The following is a 21,085-nucleotide window of genomic DNA, read 5'->3' as shown; positions in this document are numbered from 1 at the left end:
AATGATGATGATGATGATGATAATAATAATAATAATAATAATAATAATAATAATAATAATAATAATAATTCATACCCTTATCAGGGGTAACATGACTAGTAAATTTGGAACTGAAAGGTAAAGGTAAAGGTTTCTGGTTTCAGCTCCGGTTTCATCAGAATAGATGCTCACCAGAACATCAGCCAGACAAGACCAATACCCCACTGTGGTGCCCAACCAAGCAGTGGCCTCCCAAGTAAAAAAAAAATTAAACTTAAAATCCCAGGCTGGGATCGATCTTCTGTCATCCAAATGCTAGGCAAACACATTATCATTGAACTAGCAAGGAGGCTGGTATTAAAGCTAATCCAACAACCTATCTAGGTAATATTGGAAAGATCACCAATGACATAGAGGACCTTTTTTTCAATGTTGAGCAATACTTTGTTTGGGTACTAAATTGTGAAAATCATGGAATAAAGACCCTAGATCATTTAGGATACAAATTGTATCACCAACATGCTGGAGCTACAATCAAACACCTGCTACCAATAAGCAATGCGGCATGGAGCCATCTGAGGGCATTTTATGAGACTTACACATAAGTTAACTGTCTGCAGAATGTTGATCTAAATCCACTTAAATGTGGGTTTGAATTGCAGGATGGCAGTATCGTGCCCAGAAAAAATACCAGCCTCAGCCACATAGTATGGCAGTGAAGTGTGACTGTCAGAAATGTGGCATACGGATATGTCTATGCACGGAGGTTAAACTCCCCTGCTGCATTTTGTATACGTGTCAAGCATGTGATATTCATTCCTGTAAAAACCGAAATAGTGTAATCGGATGAATATATTTAGTCAAAAACAGTTAAGAACAATTTACACTGATGCAGAAAATATTGGATCCTAATCAACTGTCATCCAATTTTAACTAACAGGTCATAAGTGATGCAGCCAATTAGATTAATCTAGAAACAAAAAAGATATGAAGCTAAAAGTGCTCCCATTCAATTTCTTGACCTTAAAAATATATGCATAGGCACAAAATTCAATGATATACCTCAGTTTTTGTCAAGTTACATATATTTTTGGCAGCCATACTGGACCCTGTACAAGAAATTAAGGTATTAAGTTGAGAGTGCTCTCAATATGTTCCTTGGCCCTGGAAACATAAGGTTGGGCACCTTAATCAAGAAAATTGTCAATATGTTTATAAGTTATTTATGAATTCATGTCCTGGCAGGCATCTTGAATTTCTCTTATCTGCCTGCGATCTCTGACCTCCTCCCGAGTCTTTTTTTTTTTTTACTCCTCTAGTGGTGTCCTAAAAGGACCAAGAGTCAAAATTAGGGGACATCTGATTGGACAAAGTACCTCAGTCCCCAGAGTATTTCTCCTATGTTTTCTTCTAGGGGAAGAAATGCCAGACAAAGGGAATGGAGGGGGAAGAAGAGATTGGTAGAGTAGGAAGACAGAGGGTGAACTCTTCTTCTTGCCAACCATTCTTCATTGCTGTGACAGAAGAATCACAGTATTAGTGACCAATGATAGAAGTGCTTACTCCTCAATTATAAGAACTTCCTCTGCCGCAATACTTGTTATTGTTAGATGGGGATTATTGGAGACGCTCATTGATACAACATTACAAAGCGATCAACACCCTGGCAACACTGTCACCGCCAGGTGTGCCTACCTGATAAATATCTTTATTATCCTACATACAGGTACAGGTGACACTCGGTCTGAATTCCATAACTCCATCGCAAGGTAATAAAACTGCTACGAATCTAAATGATTTATGGTCTGAGTTCATTGCCTGATTGGAAGAGCAGAAACCACTCTCAGGAAGGAGCCCAGCTTACAGACACCCCTTCTCAAAGGTACAGAACACATGGAGTCTTGAAGGTTTGTATCTTAATAAAATAAAAATTTACTCCGACACATTACTTTTTGACATGCTTACTTATACAAGTGAGGGTGCTTATAAAAAACTGAAATATATGAAAAGATTCAACAATCGACAAAGCTGTGCAATAATGCACCTGTGTTTACTAAAGCCAAAGACAGAAATGACTATTCTGTGACAGGCAGGTTGGTGGGGCATCCCCCTCACACTACCTGTCATTAACTACCTTGTAAACAATTTAATGTTAATTCCAGCGCTGCTAAAGATACATTCCTGTTTTAAAGGACGAAAGGTTTCTACATTTGTAGGAACAAAAAACAATAAGAACAACACTGCTAATACTGGCTGGCTCACCATGAAAGCAAAATTGAGAAAATAAAGTAACCAGCATGAGTTCCAGATAACCTGAAAGTTGAAAGTATAAGTATGTTCACATCTAATTTAGCAAAAGAGGGTTCATGATACAATGACCTCGACATGTGAATTATGGGAAATAGGAGACAGTCATGGGTCTTCTCTTAAACTATCAACATCCTCCTCACAGGCTCTAAAAGATAAGATTACTAAACAACAAAACAATGACAGTACTTCTAAATCATTTCAAAACTAACAAGCTATATTTAAAAATTACCTGTTCTTGGTATAAATGAGATCTAAGTTTGCATTCCCAACCATACTTCAATATGGACAGAACTTACCTCATGTTTTTTATTGAATGTTTTTTCATTTATAATTGCATTCAGGTATTCATTAGCAAGCTCTAATCTTTCAGAGAGCTCTGAAGCAGACACCATGGTAAGCTTTGTTTTGCATTTTTTTAGGTGATCTATCAGTGGACATGTCTTTAAATATTCACCTTCATCTGAAAAAGAAATTCTAATTATCTTCAGCCCTTTTCTTTTATAATGCTTAACTTAAACAAATTTCTGAAAAAGCTAAAGATTGCAGATTTGTATGCAAATCTCTCCTACTGAATCAATATTTCCACTGACAATACAGTAGCAACTAACAGAGATAATGAAAATTTGCATGATCTGAATTTAAAGGTCCTTTACCGTCAAAGTTACAGAATCTATTTTCACTTAGAGCAGTTCACATTCTCTGGGTCAGCAGTCGCCAATCTTCCAAACTTCCTGGACCACTAATGTATAATCTTAAATTTGGCAGACCACTGAAAGGGATTTTTAAAAACAAAATAAATACATTTATATAATTAGAAGGGTACTAAGTACAGTGCCTGTCTCCGGCACACCAAGCAGTCTTATTTTGCTCTTAATTCCTCTGCATACTTGTGCTTCAATATATTTTCTTCAAAAGTTAATGAATTTATCCTTTGGTAATACCCCAAATATCCAACAAGTCTCGATGAAATTGGTCAATAGCTTTTGCGTAATGTTGTTCAAAAACAAAAACTGAACTAACAAAATATATGCCATTTACTTAACATTGCTATTACTTTAAAAGAATTGCTGCCTACTTGTACCTTGATGAACTTTATCCAAAATATTACACATTCATACTTAGGTCATACCCTATATGACTACCACGTTAGGTCAAAATCGGTACAGTAGATTTTAAGGAAAGTTGCTCACAAACAAATTAACAGACGAAACAGACAGGGGTGAAAACTTACTTTTCACAAGTCTTGACAAAGGCAATAACAATCAGAGGACTCATATTGTATTGATATGAAATGCAATTATTTAATGTAAGAAAGTTCAATATTATTATAAAAAATCAAATTCAAGTATCAGACTTTAGTGCGATATTTGCTATACTTGTTTAAGATATGTTTGTGAATTTGTGACTCCAATGACATGACTGCAAGACGGAGAACTGATATTATTTCAACCTGAGACTGGTAGCGAGTCTTGATTTTAAGCTGTGACAGATGAAAATGTTCTTTAGCACAATTATGTTGTTGAAAATTGTATCAAAATTTTCAAAGCTTTTTTACTCGGTGATGGGTATTTACTTCTTGATGTGAGCCAAAAGGGAGATCTTGATGAGGATTACTGGAATTGAGCCTTGTCTGTCGTCGCATGACAGATAGATGAATATCTCTATTCATTCATGCTTAAATGGCTATTTTTAATGGTTGCTGCAAATGGATCTATTACTCACATATTGCCATGCTTGGGATCTTCTTCCTTTGTATGATAACCAAAAATATTGTCAGTGATTACAAATATCCGATAGGAAGCCTTTTATAATGACTTATCTTCAACAATCATTTTTTTAAACACCTACGTGTTTGGATAATTTTATGCATTCTTTGAAATCATTCAAAATGTTTCTTAGCTAAATCTGGGTGTTTTGATTGCAAGTGTCTTTAGAAACACATTGAACAGCTCACCGTTAGGTGACGTACAAATATAGTATTATCACTAGTTATTCTATCTGGTTTTACTTAAAAAATTCAAAATATTTGCTTGCATTTCCTTACTAATTATGGGTCTATTACATCGTATTTTATTTGAACCTGAAACTCCCCCCTCCCCCAAAAGAAACACAAAAAAGAATTGGTAATTTGGGCAACAGTTGTACTTCGTGTTTGATAAGTTTCACGCCTACATTTTACAGATACACCAAAATATTTGTTAAAACTATGGACACAAACCTATAGGAAAACACTAGAACTACAAAAACTAGGAATCGGCCCAAACTCCACATTTACCAAAATTTGTAACAAACTTTCAGGTCCTGAAACAACTAAACACTTTCTTTTACTGTTGTCTGGCTCTTTTAAAGCATGAAGTGCAGTGAAACAGATAGAACATGTTCAGTTTTAATTGATAAGCATTTTATGTAGGTCTACACTGAATTAGGAAACTTTCACTTTTATATTGGTTAATTTATTGTAATAATTGATGTTGTTAGTTAATCAATACTGTTTTCCAGCTAAATACCATATCAATTTTTTTAATGCTAAATATCTCTAAAATGGCAAATGTGCAACACTGAGCTTTCTGTCCTCTATGCAATTTGTACCAGGGTTTCCAAAAAAAAAAGGATTAAGAAAGCATAATATCTGAATGTCCCAATTTTTCTGCGGAAAACCAGCTTTCTTCCGGTCCATGGACCACCAGTTGGCGATCGCTGCTTTGGGTAACTAAGGATCTCGACATACCCTCTTAGCAATTATGGTTTATGTAATTCCTTAGGAGTATCTAGCATACTACTTGTAAGAGCTTGTTATCTTTGGTGCTATTCATAAACCCAATATTCCAAACCTTTAACTTTGCCATGATCATAGTCTTAGGTGCGAGTTCCCTTGTTAAAATTAACTATTGGGCACACTTTTCATGAAGCCAATTCTCATTCACCAAAGGATCGTTTAGAAAATACTCTTATCTATATCCATAAACCTTCCCAGATGTTCATATTGCTTCTCCAGAAACTCAGTTTAGTTGACCGTAACTCATAACATTACAAAATGTTAACATTTTCTTCTCTTCAATAAATACGGGCATAAGAACAGAGGGAGGTATAGCCCCCTCACTCATTTGACGAAAATTTACTTTTGCATCATTAACTTCAGAATAGATTAAAAGATGTTAAATAGCATAAATTTAGTAATTCATTCTTCATAATGATTCAGTTAACCTTCATTACCATGTTAGAGTTAGGACATATTCTACTTTTATTATATATACATCAAGGTATCGCTTTCTGATTGTGGATACCTAAATGCGGTGAGAGGGTTTATGCATTGGCATGATCAGAAAAGCTATACTAGTCAGGGCCACCCATACTAGGTAGGTTGGCTGTGAACGATCTGCATTGGCCAGCGTGATGAAAACTGGCCAAAATCCAGACATGAATAACACGGCCCTGTTAGCAGTGGAACAGCTGCCCAAGGTGGCGGAGAGTTACATTTCACTACAGGGTTGCTAAACATCTCTGAATTAGAACAGGCCACCTTTGAAAACTGAACGTTGCAACATACAACATCAGGACACTCTCAAGGGAAGATCTTGCCATGTTACTAGAAGACTTAAAATAAATAAATTGGGATATAATAGGACTGACTGAAATTAGAATAACAGGAGAACCTTCTAAAGAGTTAAAGAGAAGACCATATATTTCCCTAAGAGGACATATAAGGGACAAGGAAAATGGCGTGGGTTTTCTTATTAATAAATATCTTGCAGGTAACATGAAAGAATTTTGTAGTACTAGTGATAGAATTATAGAAATAATTATCAAGCTAAATAAGAAATATAAACTAAAGATCATTCAAACGTATGCAACAACATCTTATACAGATGAAAAAATAGGATTTCTTTATGAAGATCTGGAGATATCTATGAAGAAAAAAAAAACAGACTAAATTTACAAATGTTCTAGGTGATTTCAATGCTATAGTAGGTCAAAAGAAGAAAGGAGAATCAGCAGTGGGTAAATTTAGAGTAGGCACAAGAAATGATAGAGGAGACATGCTTGTAAAATTTGCTAAAAAAATCTAATAATCATGAACACCCTTATTTATAAAAAGAGACATAGGAAATGTCCAAGGAGAAGCCTAAATGGAGAAACAAAAAATAAAATAGATTTTAATCTCAGTGAAAAAGTTAATTTAGATATGTAAGTGTTAAACAAGTTCCAGTAAAGCGACAATAGAATGGTAGAACCCTAATTTGTCAAATCTAAGGAAAGAAAAAATATTAAAGAAAGGAAATAAACACTCCTTTAAGAGAAAAATCTGATGAGCTTAGTTTAGCAATACAAAATAAGTACTCCTAAAACTACATGGTGAAATGGAAGCAATTAAAGAAATGAACAGTAATTTATTCAACAAAAGTTGTGATCGAATCAGCACAAGAGCTAGGTGGAACTAAACAAAATCAAGGAAAACTATCAGAAAAGACCAAAAACCTAAGAAAAAAAAAGATTGAAAACTAGGGTAAAATCCACAAGAAATTAAATAGAATTAGCAGAGCTATCCAAAGCAATACATGATCTAAAAACCCAGGCCATTAGCGAACACAAGCACACCAAAACACTAAAGAAAGGAAGAAGTATAATATTGATGAAAAGACTTGGAACAAGACGCCAACGAATGTTTGCTTTAAAGGATGAAAATTTAAATATTATCAGCAATAGAGATGGGTTGATAAAAATTGCAAAGGATTTCAACACAATACTATACAATAGTGATCTAAGAAAAAACTTTTCCAACAGAAATAAAGGAACACTTGAGCCGGTACCAAACGCAACAGGAGGAGAAGTAAAAATCGTGTTAAAAGCCATGAAATGAGGCAATGCAGCAGAAGATGGCCTAACCATTGATTGAATAATAGATGGAAGAGATTTCATAATAGTAAAACTGGCTGAACGTTACACAAAATATCAGCATGAATTCTCTATATCTACAGGTTGGAAAAATTCTATTATTAAACAAGTTTGCTAAATTTCTACCTATATCTAAATTGTCCTCTAATGTTTTTATCCGAAAACCATAAAGTTGAGGAGATTTTGGGTTAATTCAAAATATCTGGAATGCCTTACAAGGTTTGCACTCTGACAGGCTAAACAATTAGGAAGTCTTTGCAACCTAAACCAATACTGAACAATAGAAGACTTCCGGTAGAGGTTTAAAGGCAATTATCCAGTGCCAACAAGGAGACTTGCGACAGGCGAAGTTCTGAAGTCTCCTGTGGACAATCTGATACCAGTATGGTGTATAGAATCGAAAACTTTTAATAGTCTTGGGGTGGCTGAGCAGTATATTTCACACCTATAACAAATTTAAAAAAAAAAAAAAATTAAGGCCTTTTATAATTTTAAAAGGTTTACGATTTGCCCCGTGTATAGGACAAAACTTTCAAAATATTCTTAGCCTCAATACATTTTACTTTTAAGGCTTTAAAGTGAGGAACCCATGTAAGCCTACGATAAGTTGAACCCTAGAAATCTAGCTTCACTTACACATGGGAGACGTTGACCTTTGATGTACATATCCAGGTCTGGCTGTACTCCCCGAATATGACAGAAATGGACAACAACAATTTTACTTGTCGAAAACTAGAATCCATTCATATCAGCCCATTGAATTATTTTGTCGATTGAGATTTGTAATTTTCTCTCAACCATTGCCATTCTAGTTCCAGCAAATGATATAGAGAGATCATCTACAAATAGTCTTGAGAAAATATCATTGGGAATGACTGAGGATATCCCACTCAACGCACTAACATTTCCGTTTTGACAAAATTTCACCTACTGTAACTTGAAAAATCTATGTGAAATAAATGTTTGAATGAACAATGGTAGCTCTCCTCTCAGTCCTAGATTATGAATGGTTTTAGGTATACCATATCTCATTTACCATAAAAAAAAAAATACTGTTATATGGTGCTGTGCGGAAGCAAAGGTTTCACAAATAGAGGAATCAAGTTCTATCAACACATCAGTTGAGTGCATTTTTTTTTCTGAATCCACACTGTATAAGTGACCAAATACCCTCTTTCTCCAGGTAGCCTACCACATCACACTTGCATTGACCATCTTCTCCATGATCTTACATAAACAACATGACAATGCAATAGGTTGGTAGTTTGCTGCTAAGAATTTATCCTTACCATGTTTTAAAAATGCCACAATAATGGCTATTTCCCAAACACTTGGATAATTATAATCATGCCATAAATTGTTAATAATGCTTAAAACTTTGTATTACCAGATACATGTTTAGTCATTGCATATGGGATTCCATCGGGTCCAGGGGGTGTATCATTACAAGTACAAGTGCACAATCAAATTTTCTTTCAGTAAAAGGAAAATTGTATGACACCTCCTTTCCTGTTGTAAAATTTGAAATTTTCTTTTCTTCGATGTTCCTATACTGGTGACCAGGGGCTGCTACACATTTGCGTGGTACATTTGAGAAATGATCAACCAGGGCATTGCTAACCTCAATTGCTCCACACACTGGTGGTGGGTTCGGGGTAAGTTTAGCTGATATCTTTTTTACTTTCCTCCACACAGAGGATGGAGGTGTTCTATTGTTAATGGAGGAAACAAAAGACACCCATGACTGGCGCCTAGCTTCTTTCATGGCACGAAGGAATTGTTTAAAGGTTTAAAGGCCGCTCATGAATGACAGAGGCAGAGGACAGTGACATTGCCTTATCAAGAAACAACGCCTTAGAAACTAACCATATATACATATGATCAGCACCCAAGGCCAATCTCAAGCCCAGCTGCTGATGACTCAACTGTGCTCTACTGTATATTTCCTGTATATAATCAAATTCTCCTTAGTACGGCGTCTGCACAATCGTTTTAGAGATCTTCTTGTGGCTCTGTGCAGGGCAGTTAGTTCTGAAGACCAGCAGGGGACTGGTCGTCGTTTGAATAACCCAGTTGTTTTGGGAATACAGTTGACTCCTGCTGTATGGAGAGTTCCATTCAGTAAGTCTATAGGATAATCTACAATTTAAAAACTGTTCTGTATCCTTTTCAATTTTGCTTAGCTAAAAAAATTTATCCCAGTCCGCCTTGTCAAAATTCCATCCTGGCGATCTCTGTGAAGGTGGAACATTGTTGGTGCATGATTACTAATATACCAATCATCCAATGTCCTCCAATGGAATTCTAAAAAGCAATTAGAGCTTACAATTGATAGGTCAATGCCTGACAAGGTACCTGTCATTTTCCAAAAATGATATGATATTGCCCCTCGTGTTTGCTAAAACATCACCCCACACAGAATTTTTACCATTGAAATCTCTATGTAAAAGAAAAGGCTGTGGGAGTTATATAATCCCCTCTACTAAGTTATCATACAAAATTATATCATTTGAAGGCACGTATAGAGAGCAAATTGTATATTTTCTCCCATTATCAATCTGTACTACCACTGCCTGCAAAGGTGTACAAATAGGCAAAGATATTTGAGGAACATCTCGAAGAACGTATATGAGACTTCCGCCATGGCACCCTACTCGGTGATCATATGGTGTCCTATAACTAATATATTCGTGACGATAAGGGGTATTATCATCAAGTTTGCTCTCTTGTAGGCATATAATTTTTGGGGGAATGCTAATGATTGAGGAGCTTATGTTCTTTATATTTGGCCCTTAAACCCTGATAATTTCATTGCAAAAAGGAGGAAAATACTATGGTTTATATTTTAGTAGACCCCATGGATGAAGTCTTCCCATGAGCAGTTTTTGATCTAACACTATTTCCACGCAGTTTTATTAAAGAGGGTCTTGATAGATTTGGTTTTGCATTTGTGATTTTCTTTTTGTCTATTTGATCTAATTGTTGAGGAGGATGTTGGACCCTAACTTGAATTTCTGATTTATTTATATTGTCGTCCAGTTCATCAGAAACATTAAAAGACAAAACATCATATTTATTTGATCTCATAACTTTAATATTTCTTATGGAAGGGGGCGAGAGAGATCGAGGTCTCTCTCTCTCTTCTGATTAATAGGTGGTAAGCTAACAGGTTTTTGCACCTCCCCCAATACAGGTGCACCTGTCAACTTGATTTCAGGTGGAATCTCCATCAAATCAGGCAGGGACATGGCCTGAGAGAGGTTAGTGCTATTGTTGGTAATGGGGGATGAAGGCTGTACACAAATGGGCAATGCCTCAGTTTTAATAAACCGAGGCAGAGCCATAGAAGGCAATATGCTCACCTTGTCAAACAGCACTTCTTTTCTTAGAATTGATGGCAGTGCTAGGTGGGTTTGATGTCTCCAGTGGTAGATTTCCTTTAGATTTTAAGGCCTTTGCATAGCTAGTTGCTTTATTCAGCAATCTTCTTGCATGTCCCACTCTTAAGTGTTCTAAACTGGATTTGTTGAGGGCAGCTTCCTTTAACTTATACAGTTCGCATCTCCTTTCAGTTGATTTATGATCTAATTTACAGTTTAAACACCTGGTCTCATCTGTACTGTCTCTATGATAAGATTTGGAGCAAATACCACACATTTTCTCATTTTTGCAAACTTTAGATGAGTGTATAAATTTAAACCAACTAAAGCATTGCAGGGGCTTCTGCTTGAAAGGATAAACTTTAATCTTTTCATTTTCAATAACAATAAGGGAAGCTACATCAACATCCTGGAAAGTAAGTATAATCATTGATGTTCCAGGAACCTTATGCACTTTTCATACGTTTAGGGGACACATGGAAAGTATCTCCTCCTCTGTAAATTCGTACAGGTTTTTATTAAAGACTACCACCTTTCCATAACTAAAATTTAGATGAAGTTTGATATCTAATGTAATTTCATCAGTGCTTGTCTGTAAGTTAGATAGTATTGCAGACTGCATCGAGGATTTGGCATGGATGAGATAACTATTTTTCCCAAAACGAGATATATCACTAGGTGCAACAGTTCCTACTTTTTTCTGAATCAATTTACATATTTTAAAACAATTCCCTATTAGTCCTTTAGGTTCAGCTACAAGCTACATTGGTGATTTTGCTTTCTCTATGAAGGCAAAGCTATATTTACTTCTTTTTCAAACCAATCAGCAGGTCTATATAGATCTAATTCCCTTGGGACCTTATCACAAAGTGCTCCCATGATGTTGAAGTCGTTAATTTTAATACCACCTATATTATAAACAGCATCAAACACTTTCTCAAGACTATCAAATGATATCCATGAGTACCATTTTTCATCTCCGAGTCTCATCAAATGCTCTAATTATATCATCATAATTTGTCTCTAATTGAATTTGGGTAACACGAAGGATTCTTGGTTCCCTTGTGTTACCCAAATTACCAGATTTTTAACATCAGTAGAGAGGTCTTTTTTAGTTCCAAGACCGTCAACAGAATTTACCTTAATTAAATCAGTTTTCCTTAATTAAATAAGCAGAGGTCGTCAACAGTGCCGGAGGAGAATCAGCGTATCCAGGGGATGGGGGTTCATTATTTGAAAAGTCCATAAAGCAGGGGCCAAGATAGGTTTGTTGTTTAGTTAGGTTTACCTGCTCAAGAATACGGAGACATCATTCGTCATATGGGAAATTTGCTTTCTCCATTATCGGCACAATAAGAGTATACTTCACAGATGATCCCCTCCATACCCTACTTGAAGGATAGCACCAAAACAAGTATAGAGGCACAGGTGTAAGCTGAACCCACCTGTTAGGACTGAGGCCAAGAAACTATGGCATCATCCTCCCCATATCTGTAATGATGGGATTCCGGCCAGAAGCCGAGAGTCTTACCCGAAGCATTGGATTCCCCTGGATTACGAATACCCCACCTTTGAAAATAGTTCCGCCAAAATGGACCAAACCATCTTTGGGATAGCTGAGATCATGCAATAATCTCACATATATCTTTGAATACAAACACCTCCCAACCATGATACCACCTTCCATCCTTTGAAGCAGGCAGCAATAATAGATGTAGAAACATCCACGCCATCGGCCATAACGGATATAGAAACTTCCATGCCATCAAGAATATAATATATATATATATATATATATATATATATATATATATATATATATATATATATATATATATATATATATATATATATTATATATATATATATATATATATATATATATATATATATATATATATATATGTATATATGTGTGTGTACATATATACAGATATATATAATAAAGAAAATTTTAATCATACAGTTGGGACAGCAAAATGTCGAAGTAATATTCAGATTAAAAAAAGATGAGAGAGAGAGAGAGAGAGAGAGAGAGAGAGAGAGAGAGAGAGAGAGAGAGAGAGAGAGAGAGAGAGAGAGAGAGAGAGAGAGAGAGAGAGAGATTTAGATTCGAACTGGGGAAGCTATTCCCCAAGTTCGAGAGCCCTCTTGCTGGTCACAATGCTTCAACATGAAAACAATATTTCCAGTGTGAGCATGATGACTTCAACAAGGCATTCTCTCGTTAAGAGGGCCAAAAAAGCAAAGATGTCCCAACAAATGTCATATAGCTTCAGTGGACCTGCTTCTGAAATAAATCTGAAAATACTGCCAGCATAATTCAACATATCGTGCCCGAGAATATTGGCAATGATGAACCTGTCATCCTGACCTCAAGCCTCAAACAGATATCCATCTCTTAAGGTGCAAAAAGTTGGGCATTTGGTTAACAAATGGTTCACTGTCAGGGTACCAAACAGTCGTCTCAATATTGCTAGTGTTGCCCAGTCATCCGAAAGTCATAAGTCAACCGAGTGTGACCAATGTGAGGATGGGAGAAGTACTTCCCCCTATCAGGGCATCATTATATAAACCTATAACATTTGTTATTTCTCTCATCTTATTTCTATCTAAACTATCCCATTGCTGTTAAGAATTTTTATAAAACAAACTCTTATATCTTGGTAAAAAATCATTACAAAGGATGGTTGATTGATTGAATGATTGAGAATTTTCTGATATCCTGACATATAAGGTCATTAACGCCGATATCATTTGTTATAAATAAAGAATAAAAGGAAATTTAATTTAAAAGAATAAAAGTAAAGATGTCATTATAAAAGTTAAATAGGTTTCAGGAGACTTCCTTCTGAAATAAATCTAAAAATACTGCTAGCATGATACGACACATCAAGCTCAAGAATCTTGGCGAGGATGAACCTGCCATCTTCACTTTGAACCTCAAAGAGATATCTATTTCTATATGTTGTAAAAGTGGGGCATTCTGTCAACAAGTACCTCACTGTCAAGGGTACCAAACAATCATTGCAACATGGCTGATGTTGCCCAGTCATCAGGAACTCGTGTGTCAACCAAGCAGTCTTCTACGTTCGGGGCATCATGTTATACCTCCAAGGAGATATATAATTCGTTATTTCTCTCATTCTATTTCTTTCTAAACTATCCCAATACTGTTGCCAATTAACATAAAAATAATTCTTAATGCTTGGTAAAAAATCGTTACAGACGATGAGATAACTTCCATGAAGCAACTCAGCTGCTGTATTCTTTGCTAATAAATCTGCCTCCTCATTTCAAGACACACCTACGTGTGCTGGAACCTGCAAAATCGAATTGTTATACCTCTCTGTCCTATATCAAAAAGACACTCTAAAATCTTTAAAACTAAGGGGTTACTGGAATTTAAAATTTCTTGCATCACTATAAATGGTAAATTTACCTTCTCTTTTAATGCTATATTTTCAATAGCAGTTAATATGCAATATAATTCGGCATTAAATATAGATGTTAGAGGAAGTGCACCTCTGCAATTAAAAGTATTACTATATACTGTACTCCAAATCCAACGCCAACGTCAGATTTGGGGCCACCAATATATATAAAAGTTGATTCCCTATGTTCTACAACATGTTTCATGAAAAGAGACCTGGTTTCTTTAAGTCAGTCATATTCTTTTTAATAACAAAACTATTTACAGAGATATCTCTTGTAATTTCCAAGGAAGGGTTGATGATATCTTAAATGGAAGCACCTTACTTCTAGGTATATCAAAACTATGTGGCAGTTGCTTTACCATAATACCATATAATTGAGGAGATTTTGGGAGCAACTCGAAAGTATCTACAATGCCCTACAAGGTTCGCAGTCTAATACGCAAAAGAATTAGAAAGTCTTTGCAACCTAAGCCAATACCTAACAATATAAGACTTTGCCTAAAGATCTAAAGGTAAATCTCCAGCGTCAACATGGAGGTTTGGGATAGGAGCGGTTCTAAAGGCTCCTGTGGCCAATCTGATACCAGTATGGCACATAGAATCTAAAATTTTTAATTGGCTATGGGTGACTTAGGAATAAATTTCACATCCATTGCTAATTTTTGACAAATTAAGGCCTTGTATAATTTTGAAATAATTTTGCCTTATATAGGTTTAAAAGTGTTGTGCGGTCTGTCCCCAATGATGCATGGGACAAAACTTTTAACCCTGGATAGGTACACTCCTCGGACACCCTTTTAAGGGTATACTCGGTCGTGCGCGACCCCGACACAAAAATAAATTCTTGAAAAATCTGTTTTTGCAGTAACCTCCTTTTTTTTTGCCAAAAAAAAAAAAATTCAATGAATGCTCAAAACTACTGTAAAGATAAATACTACTCATCTGCAGAAAAACTATTTATTATAAATATTTTAAAAAAATAAGTAGAAAAAAACAAGACCTTACATAAAAATTCATAAAAAAAATTTTATACATATATACACAAATCCTTTGAGGAATTGATTCTTGAATGTTTAGGACACATCTTGATGTATTTTGGATGAAGTCGGACCCATGGAGGTGAAGATCTGAAATGAGAAAAAAAGGGTAACTTTTTTTGGCCAAAAACATTTGTCCAAATTTCATGAATTTTTTTGGGTACCCAAATGAAATAGGAAGTGGCTAATTTTTTTAGGGAATAAACATGTTATCCTAAAATAGAAATATGTAAAAAAATCTTCAATATTTTGTAAATTACATTTATATCAGGGGCCATATCTAAAGGTCATTTCTTGAGTACTTAGAAATTTCGTAAAAAAATACATATATTTAATATAAAATATGATATTTATGCAGGTAAAAATATACCAAAATATCACAAATTCTATAGGGAACAAGAATATATATAGATAGGGCAACTTACGCTTCGGATATGTCCACAAAATGGCCGCCAACCACACTGACTCAGACTCCCTAATCTGCCACCTGAAATGTAGGAAGGGTATGTCAATTTCAAGGAGTTATTTACTAATCTAATTATTGTATGGTGGGTTGCTGGATGATTGTCGATTATTTTACGACTATAAAATTAGAATTCTGACCCAAAAAAAATTTTTTGAAGGGAAATAAAATCGAAAAAAAAAATTGTAAAACAATATAATATTTTAGCTAAAAATATTTGATGATATTCAATCAAAAAAGAAGTAAACAAAATTTTCCAACAAATAAAAATCTAAATAAATCATTACTCTGTGATAGTTCCTTAGTCGTAGTAATTTTTAAAGAAATGGGAAAAATCGAAAAAGTGGCAATCGCAGGAAAATCGAACACATACCTATATATATGACATATCTGGCTAAAAATAAAGATAGGCATGGGTAGCCAGATCATCTAGAAACACTTTCCAACACTATAAAAATATAATTTTTGCGACACTACTTGCCAATTCCTTACGGTAACATGACTAAGCAAAAAAATGCAAAACAAATAAAAAGGGGCACTCGATGAAAAATGGCAACGAGCAAATGGTGGGCATTTCAGAAAAAAAAAAAAATTTCCGTCACGTGCTAGGCAAACCATCAAGGTACATTTTCTGACAAATAAACATCTAAATGAATCATTACTCTGTGATAGTTCCTTAGTACGTAGTAATTTTGAAAGAAATGGGAAAAAACGAAAAAATGGCAATAACCGGAAAATCGAACACATACCTATATATACGCCATATCTGGCTAAAAAAAAAAGATAGGCATGGGTAGCCAGATCATCTAGAAACACTTTCCAACACTATAAAAATATAAGTTTTGCGACACTACTTGCCAATTCCTTACAGTAACATGACTAAGCAAAAAAATGCAAAACAAATAAAAAGGGGCACTCGATGAAAAATGGCAACGAGCTAATGGTGGGCATTTCAGAAAAAAAAATTTCAGCCACGTGCTAGGCAAACCATCAAGGCACATTTTCCGACAGATAAACATCTAAATGAATCATTACTCTGTGATAGTTCCTTAGTACGTAGTAATTTTGAAAGAAATGGGAAAAAACGAAAAAATGGCAATCACAAGAAAATCGAACACAAACCTATATATACGCCATATCTGGCTAAAAAAAATATAGGCCTGGGTAGCCAGATCATCTAGAAACACTTTCCAACACTATAAAAATATAAGTTTTGCGACACTACTTGCCAATTCCTTACGGTAACATGACTAAGCAAAAAAATGCAAAACAAATAAAAAGGGGCACTCGATGAAAAATGGCAACGAGCTAATGGTGAGCATTTCAGAAAAAAAAAATTTCAGCCACGTGCTAGGCAAACCATCAAGGCACATTTTCCGACAAATAAACATCTAAATGAATCATTACTCTGTGATAGTTCCTTAGTACGTAGTAATTTTGAAAGAAATGGGAAAAAACGAAAAAATGGCAATCACAAGAAAATCGAACACAAACCTATATATACGCCATATCTGGCTAAAAAAAAGATAGGCATGGGTAGCCAGATCATATAGAAATACTTTCCAACACTATAAAAATATAAGTTTTGCGACACTACTTGCCAATTCCTTACGGTAACATGACTAAACAAAAAAATGCAAAACAAATAAAAAGGGGCACTCGCGGAAAAATGGCCAACATTTTAATATACGGCATCTCAGATAAAAAAAAAAGACATGCACGTAGTAGCCCAACCATCAAGACACACTTTTCAACAAATAAAAATGAAAAAAAAATCAATACTATATGGCAATTCCTTACTACGTAGTAAATTTTTACAAATATTGAAAAAAACCAGAAATTGGCAACCGCAGGAAAATACGCCACATACCAATATCTACGGCGTATCTGGCAAAAACAAAGTCACGCATGGGTAGCCAGATCATCTGTACACACTTTCCAATGCTATAAAAATAAAAATTTTGCGATACTATTTGCCAATTTCTCACGGAAAAATGACTTAGCCAAGAAATGAAAAAAACTGAAAAAGGGGCACTCGCGGAAAAATGGGCAACATTCTAATATACGGCATCTCAGATAAAAAAAGAAGACATGCACGTGTTAGCCCAACCATCAAGGCACACTTTCTAACAAATAAACATGAAAAAAAATCAATAATATATGGCAATTCCTTACTACGTAGTAAATTTTTACAAATATTGAAAAAAAAACAGAAATTGGCAACCGCAGGAAAATACCTCACATACCAATATCTACAGCGTATCTGACAAAAACAAAGTCACGCATGGGTAGCCAGATCATCTAGACACACTTTTTAACACTAAAAAAGCAAAAGTTTTGCGACACTATTTGGCAATTTCTTACGGAAAAATGACTTGGCCAAAAAATGAAAAAAAAATGAAAAAGGGGCACTCGCGGTAAAATGGTCCTCGTGGTGATGAACGACATTTTAACTAAAAAAAAAAAATCAAGCACACGGTAACCAAACCATCCACCAAGACTTTCCACAACTGATAACCTATACAAGTTGCACCATTCTACGACAATTTCATAATACGTAATAACTTTGATAATTATGCAACTTACCTTAGAAGGGTAAACTCGGTCGCGCTTGACACCGACGCATCTCAGAAATCTGGGAAGGAGTACAGCTACAGCGATGCACATCTGGACACTACTAGAGCGTGTAGGCGAGACACCGACTGCAGGTCGATCACCCACAAATTCAGTCACGGGGATGAGTCACGTGAGAAAAACATCTTTTGTTTTGACGCTCGGGGTCGCGGGCGACCCACCGTACCGTTCCAGGGTTAAAATATTCAGTGCCACTAGAGCTAAACATTTTAATTCAAAAGATCCTAAGTAAGGAATACATGTCAGCCAGCAATCAAATATTCTTGCCTCACCATGCACCATTTTACCAGAAGATGGCATTTTTCTTTTAAAAGAACTGCTGACAGTACCAAGTGGGTTGAATGTCTCTTTTGTCATTTTTTTCCTGGTGATTTCAATACCTTTGCATAGCTCGTTGAATTATTCAATAATCTCTTGACATGCAACAAACGTAGACGTTTAATGCTGAATTTATTGATAGCAGCTTCATCTAATCTATACTGGTGGCAGCTACTAATAGTAGATTTATGATTTAAATTGTAATTAACATCTAGCCTCAAATGTATATTCCTCAAGGTAAAGTTCAGAACAAGCACTACACATTTTTTTCATTTTAACAAACTTTAGAATGATGCCCAAATCTAAACAAATTAAAACATTGCAGTGGATTCTATTTGAAAGGTCGAACTTTAAACCTTTCATTTTCATCGTCAAGGTGGGAAGGCATATCAGCATCCTAGAAACTAAGGATAATCAGCGATTTTCAAGAAAATTTATCCACTTCTCCCACTATTAATGGACACCTGGACAGTATCTCCTCTTCTGTAATTTCATATATGTCTCTATTGACAACGACTAAAGTTTATGTAGGGTTTGACATCCAACTTCCTATCATCACTATTTGCAATTAAAATGGATAATATAACAGATTGATGTATGATTTGGGAGGTATACAGAAACTGCTCTTTCCAAACTGAAGTTTAACTCTGGGTTCAATGGTTTCAACTTTCTTCAGAACAAATTTGCAAATCCGCAAACAACAACTGATTTACCTCCCATTCATGGTCATTCTCGTCTACCAGTTTCAATCCTCACTCAAGCACTCGAGCATTCAGCTCTCTCACCACTCCATCAACATACAAGTTAAACAACCACGGTGACATCACACATCCCTGTCTCAGCCAAACTCTCACCGGAAACCAATCGCTCACTTCATTTCCTATCCCAACACATGCTTTACTACCTTTGTAGAAACTTTTCACTGCTTGCAACAACCTTCCACCAACTCCATGTAACATCATCACATTCCACATTGCTTCCCTATCAACTCTATCATACGCTTTCTCCAGATTCATAAACGCAATATACACCTCCTTACCTTTTGCTAAATATTTCTCGCATATCTGCTAACTGTAAAAGTCTGATTCATACAACCCTTACCTCATCTAAAACCACCCTGTACTTCAAAGATTGCATTCTCTGTTTTATCCTTAATCCTACTAATTAGTACTCTACCATACACTTTTCCCACCACACTCAACAAACTAATACCCGTTGAATTACAACACTCATGCACATCTCCCTTACCCTTATATAGTGGTACAATACACGCACAAACCCAATCTACTGGTACCCTTGACAACACAAAACACATATTAAACAATCTCACCAACCATTCAAGTACAGTCACACCACTTTCCTTCAACATCTCAGATTTCACACCATCCATACCAGATGCTATTCCTACTCTCGTTTCATCTAGTGCTCTCCTCACTTCCTCTATTGTAATCTCTCTCTCATTCTCATCTCACATCACCGGCACCTCAACACCTGGAACAGCAATTATATCTGCCTCCCTATTATCCTCAACATTCAGTAAACTTTTAAAATATTCCGCCCACCTTTTCCTTGACTCCTCTCCTTTTAACAACCTTCCATTTCCCTCTTTCACTGTCTCTTCAATTCTTGAACCAGCCTTCCTTACTCTCTTCACTTCTTTCCAAAACTTCTTCTTATTCTCTTCACATGAATGACCCAATCCCTGACCCCAAAAATAATAATAATAATAATAATAATAATAATAATAATAATAATTATTATAATAATATTCCACGAGTATTCCAAAGTTAGAATAACTTCAATAATTTTAATCTTCTCAAGAGTGACAATAATTTTATGAGTAATAATTCTATTAATTTCTGCAAAGATAATAACTTTAACAATAATTTTCCAAATAAAATTGATATAAAAAATAATCTAAAAAATATAACTTTAATAATTTTAAGGTTGAATCATAAGACTCGAAGTTAGATATGTCACTCACTTGGTGAGGTTAGGTTAGGTTAGGTTAAGTTAGGTTTGGTTAGGTTAGGTTAGATTAGGTTGGGTTAGGTTAGGTTAAACAGAGAGAGAGAGAGAGAGAGAGAGAGAGAGAGAGAGAGAGAGAGAGAGAGAGAGAGAGAGAGGAGTACCCAATGAAGTTAGGAGAGGGGATGGAGTTAGGTTTGGGGTAGCCAATGAGTTAAGGGAATATGTTGAGTTAGGTTAGGGGTACCCAAGGAGGTTGAGAGAGGGGGTTGAGTTACAGTAGGTTAGTGGTGTCCAATGAGGTTAAGGAAGGGGTGGAGTTAGGTTATTGATGGATTCTTATGGACTGGTTAGGTTCTTATGGATCGAAAACGTGCCATTTACCCACACTTTACATAAATACATACATACATACATACATACACACATACATGTATGTATGTATGTATGTATGTATGTATATACTGTGCTGTAGTACAGTGCTTACTATACTACTGTATTGTATTTTGTTACATTCAAATTTTCAATGTTTTTACCAGGGTTTTTTTTCACGCATTAACTATTCTATTGCCCGCCATACAACATTTTCACTATACGATACCAACTCCGGAATGGATTAATGTTGTATGGCGGGGGCCTACTGTATGTGTGTGTGTGTGTATATAT

At 35.5% G+C, this 21,085-nt stretch overlaps 1 protein-coding gene across 3 annotated transcripts in view; it reads right to left on the bottom strand.

The window, feature by feature from the left end:
• LOC137645739 (uncharacterized) overlaps nucleotides 1-21,085 on the bottom strand; it is a 542,683-nt gene that overhangs the window by 125,442 nt on the left and 396,156 nt on the right. For all 3 annotated transcript variants that reach the window (XR_011045344.1, XM_068378638.1, XM_068378637.1), the window contains exon 7: nucleotides 2,586-2,749. Coding sequence is in view for 2 of the 3 variants with exons in the window: in XM_068378638.1 (XP_068234739.1) it covers nucleotides 2,586-2,749 (164 nt within the window). In the remaining variant the exon portion in view is untranslated. The remainder of the gene's footprint in view (nucleotides 1-2,585; nucleotides 2,750-21,085) is intronic.

This window comes from Palaemon carinicauda, chromosome 8 (assembly GCF_036898095.1).
Source record: "Palaemon carinicauda isolate YSFRI2023 chromosome 8, ASM3689809v2, whole genome shotgun sequence".
In the NCBI taxonomy this organism is placed as follows: Eukaryota; Metazoa; Arthropoda; class Malacostraca; order Decapoda; family Palaemonidae; genus Palaemon; species Palaemon carinicauda.
This window is presented reverse-complemented; position numbering and strand designations above follow the sequence as displayed.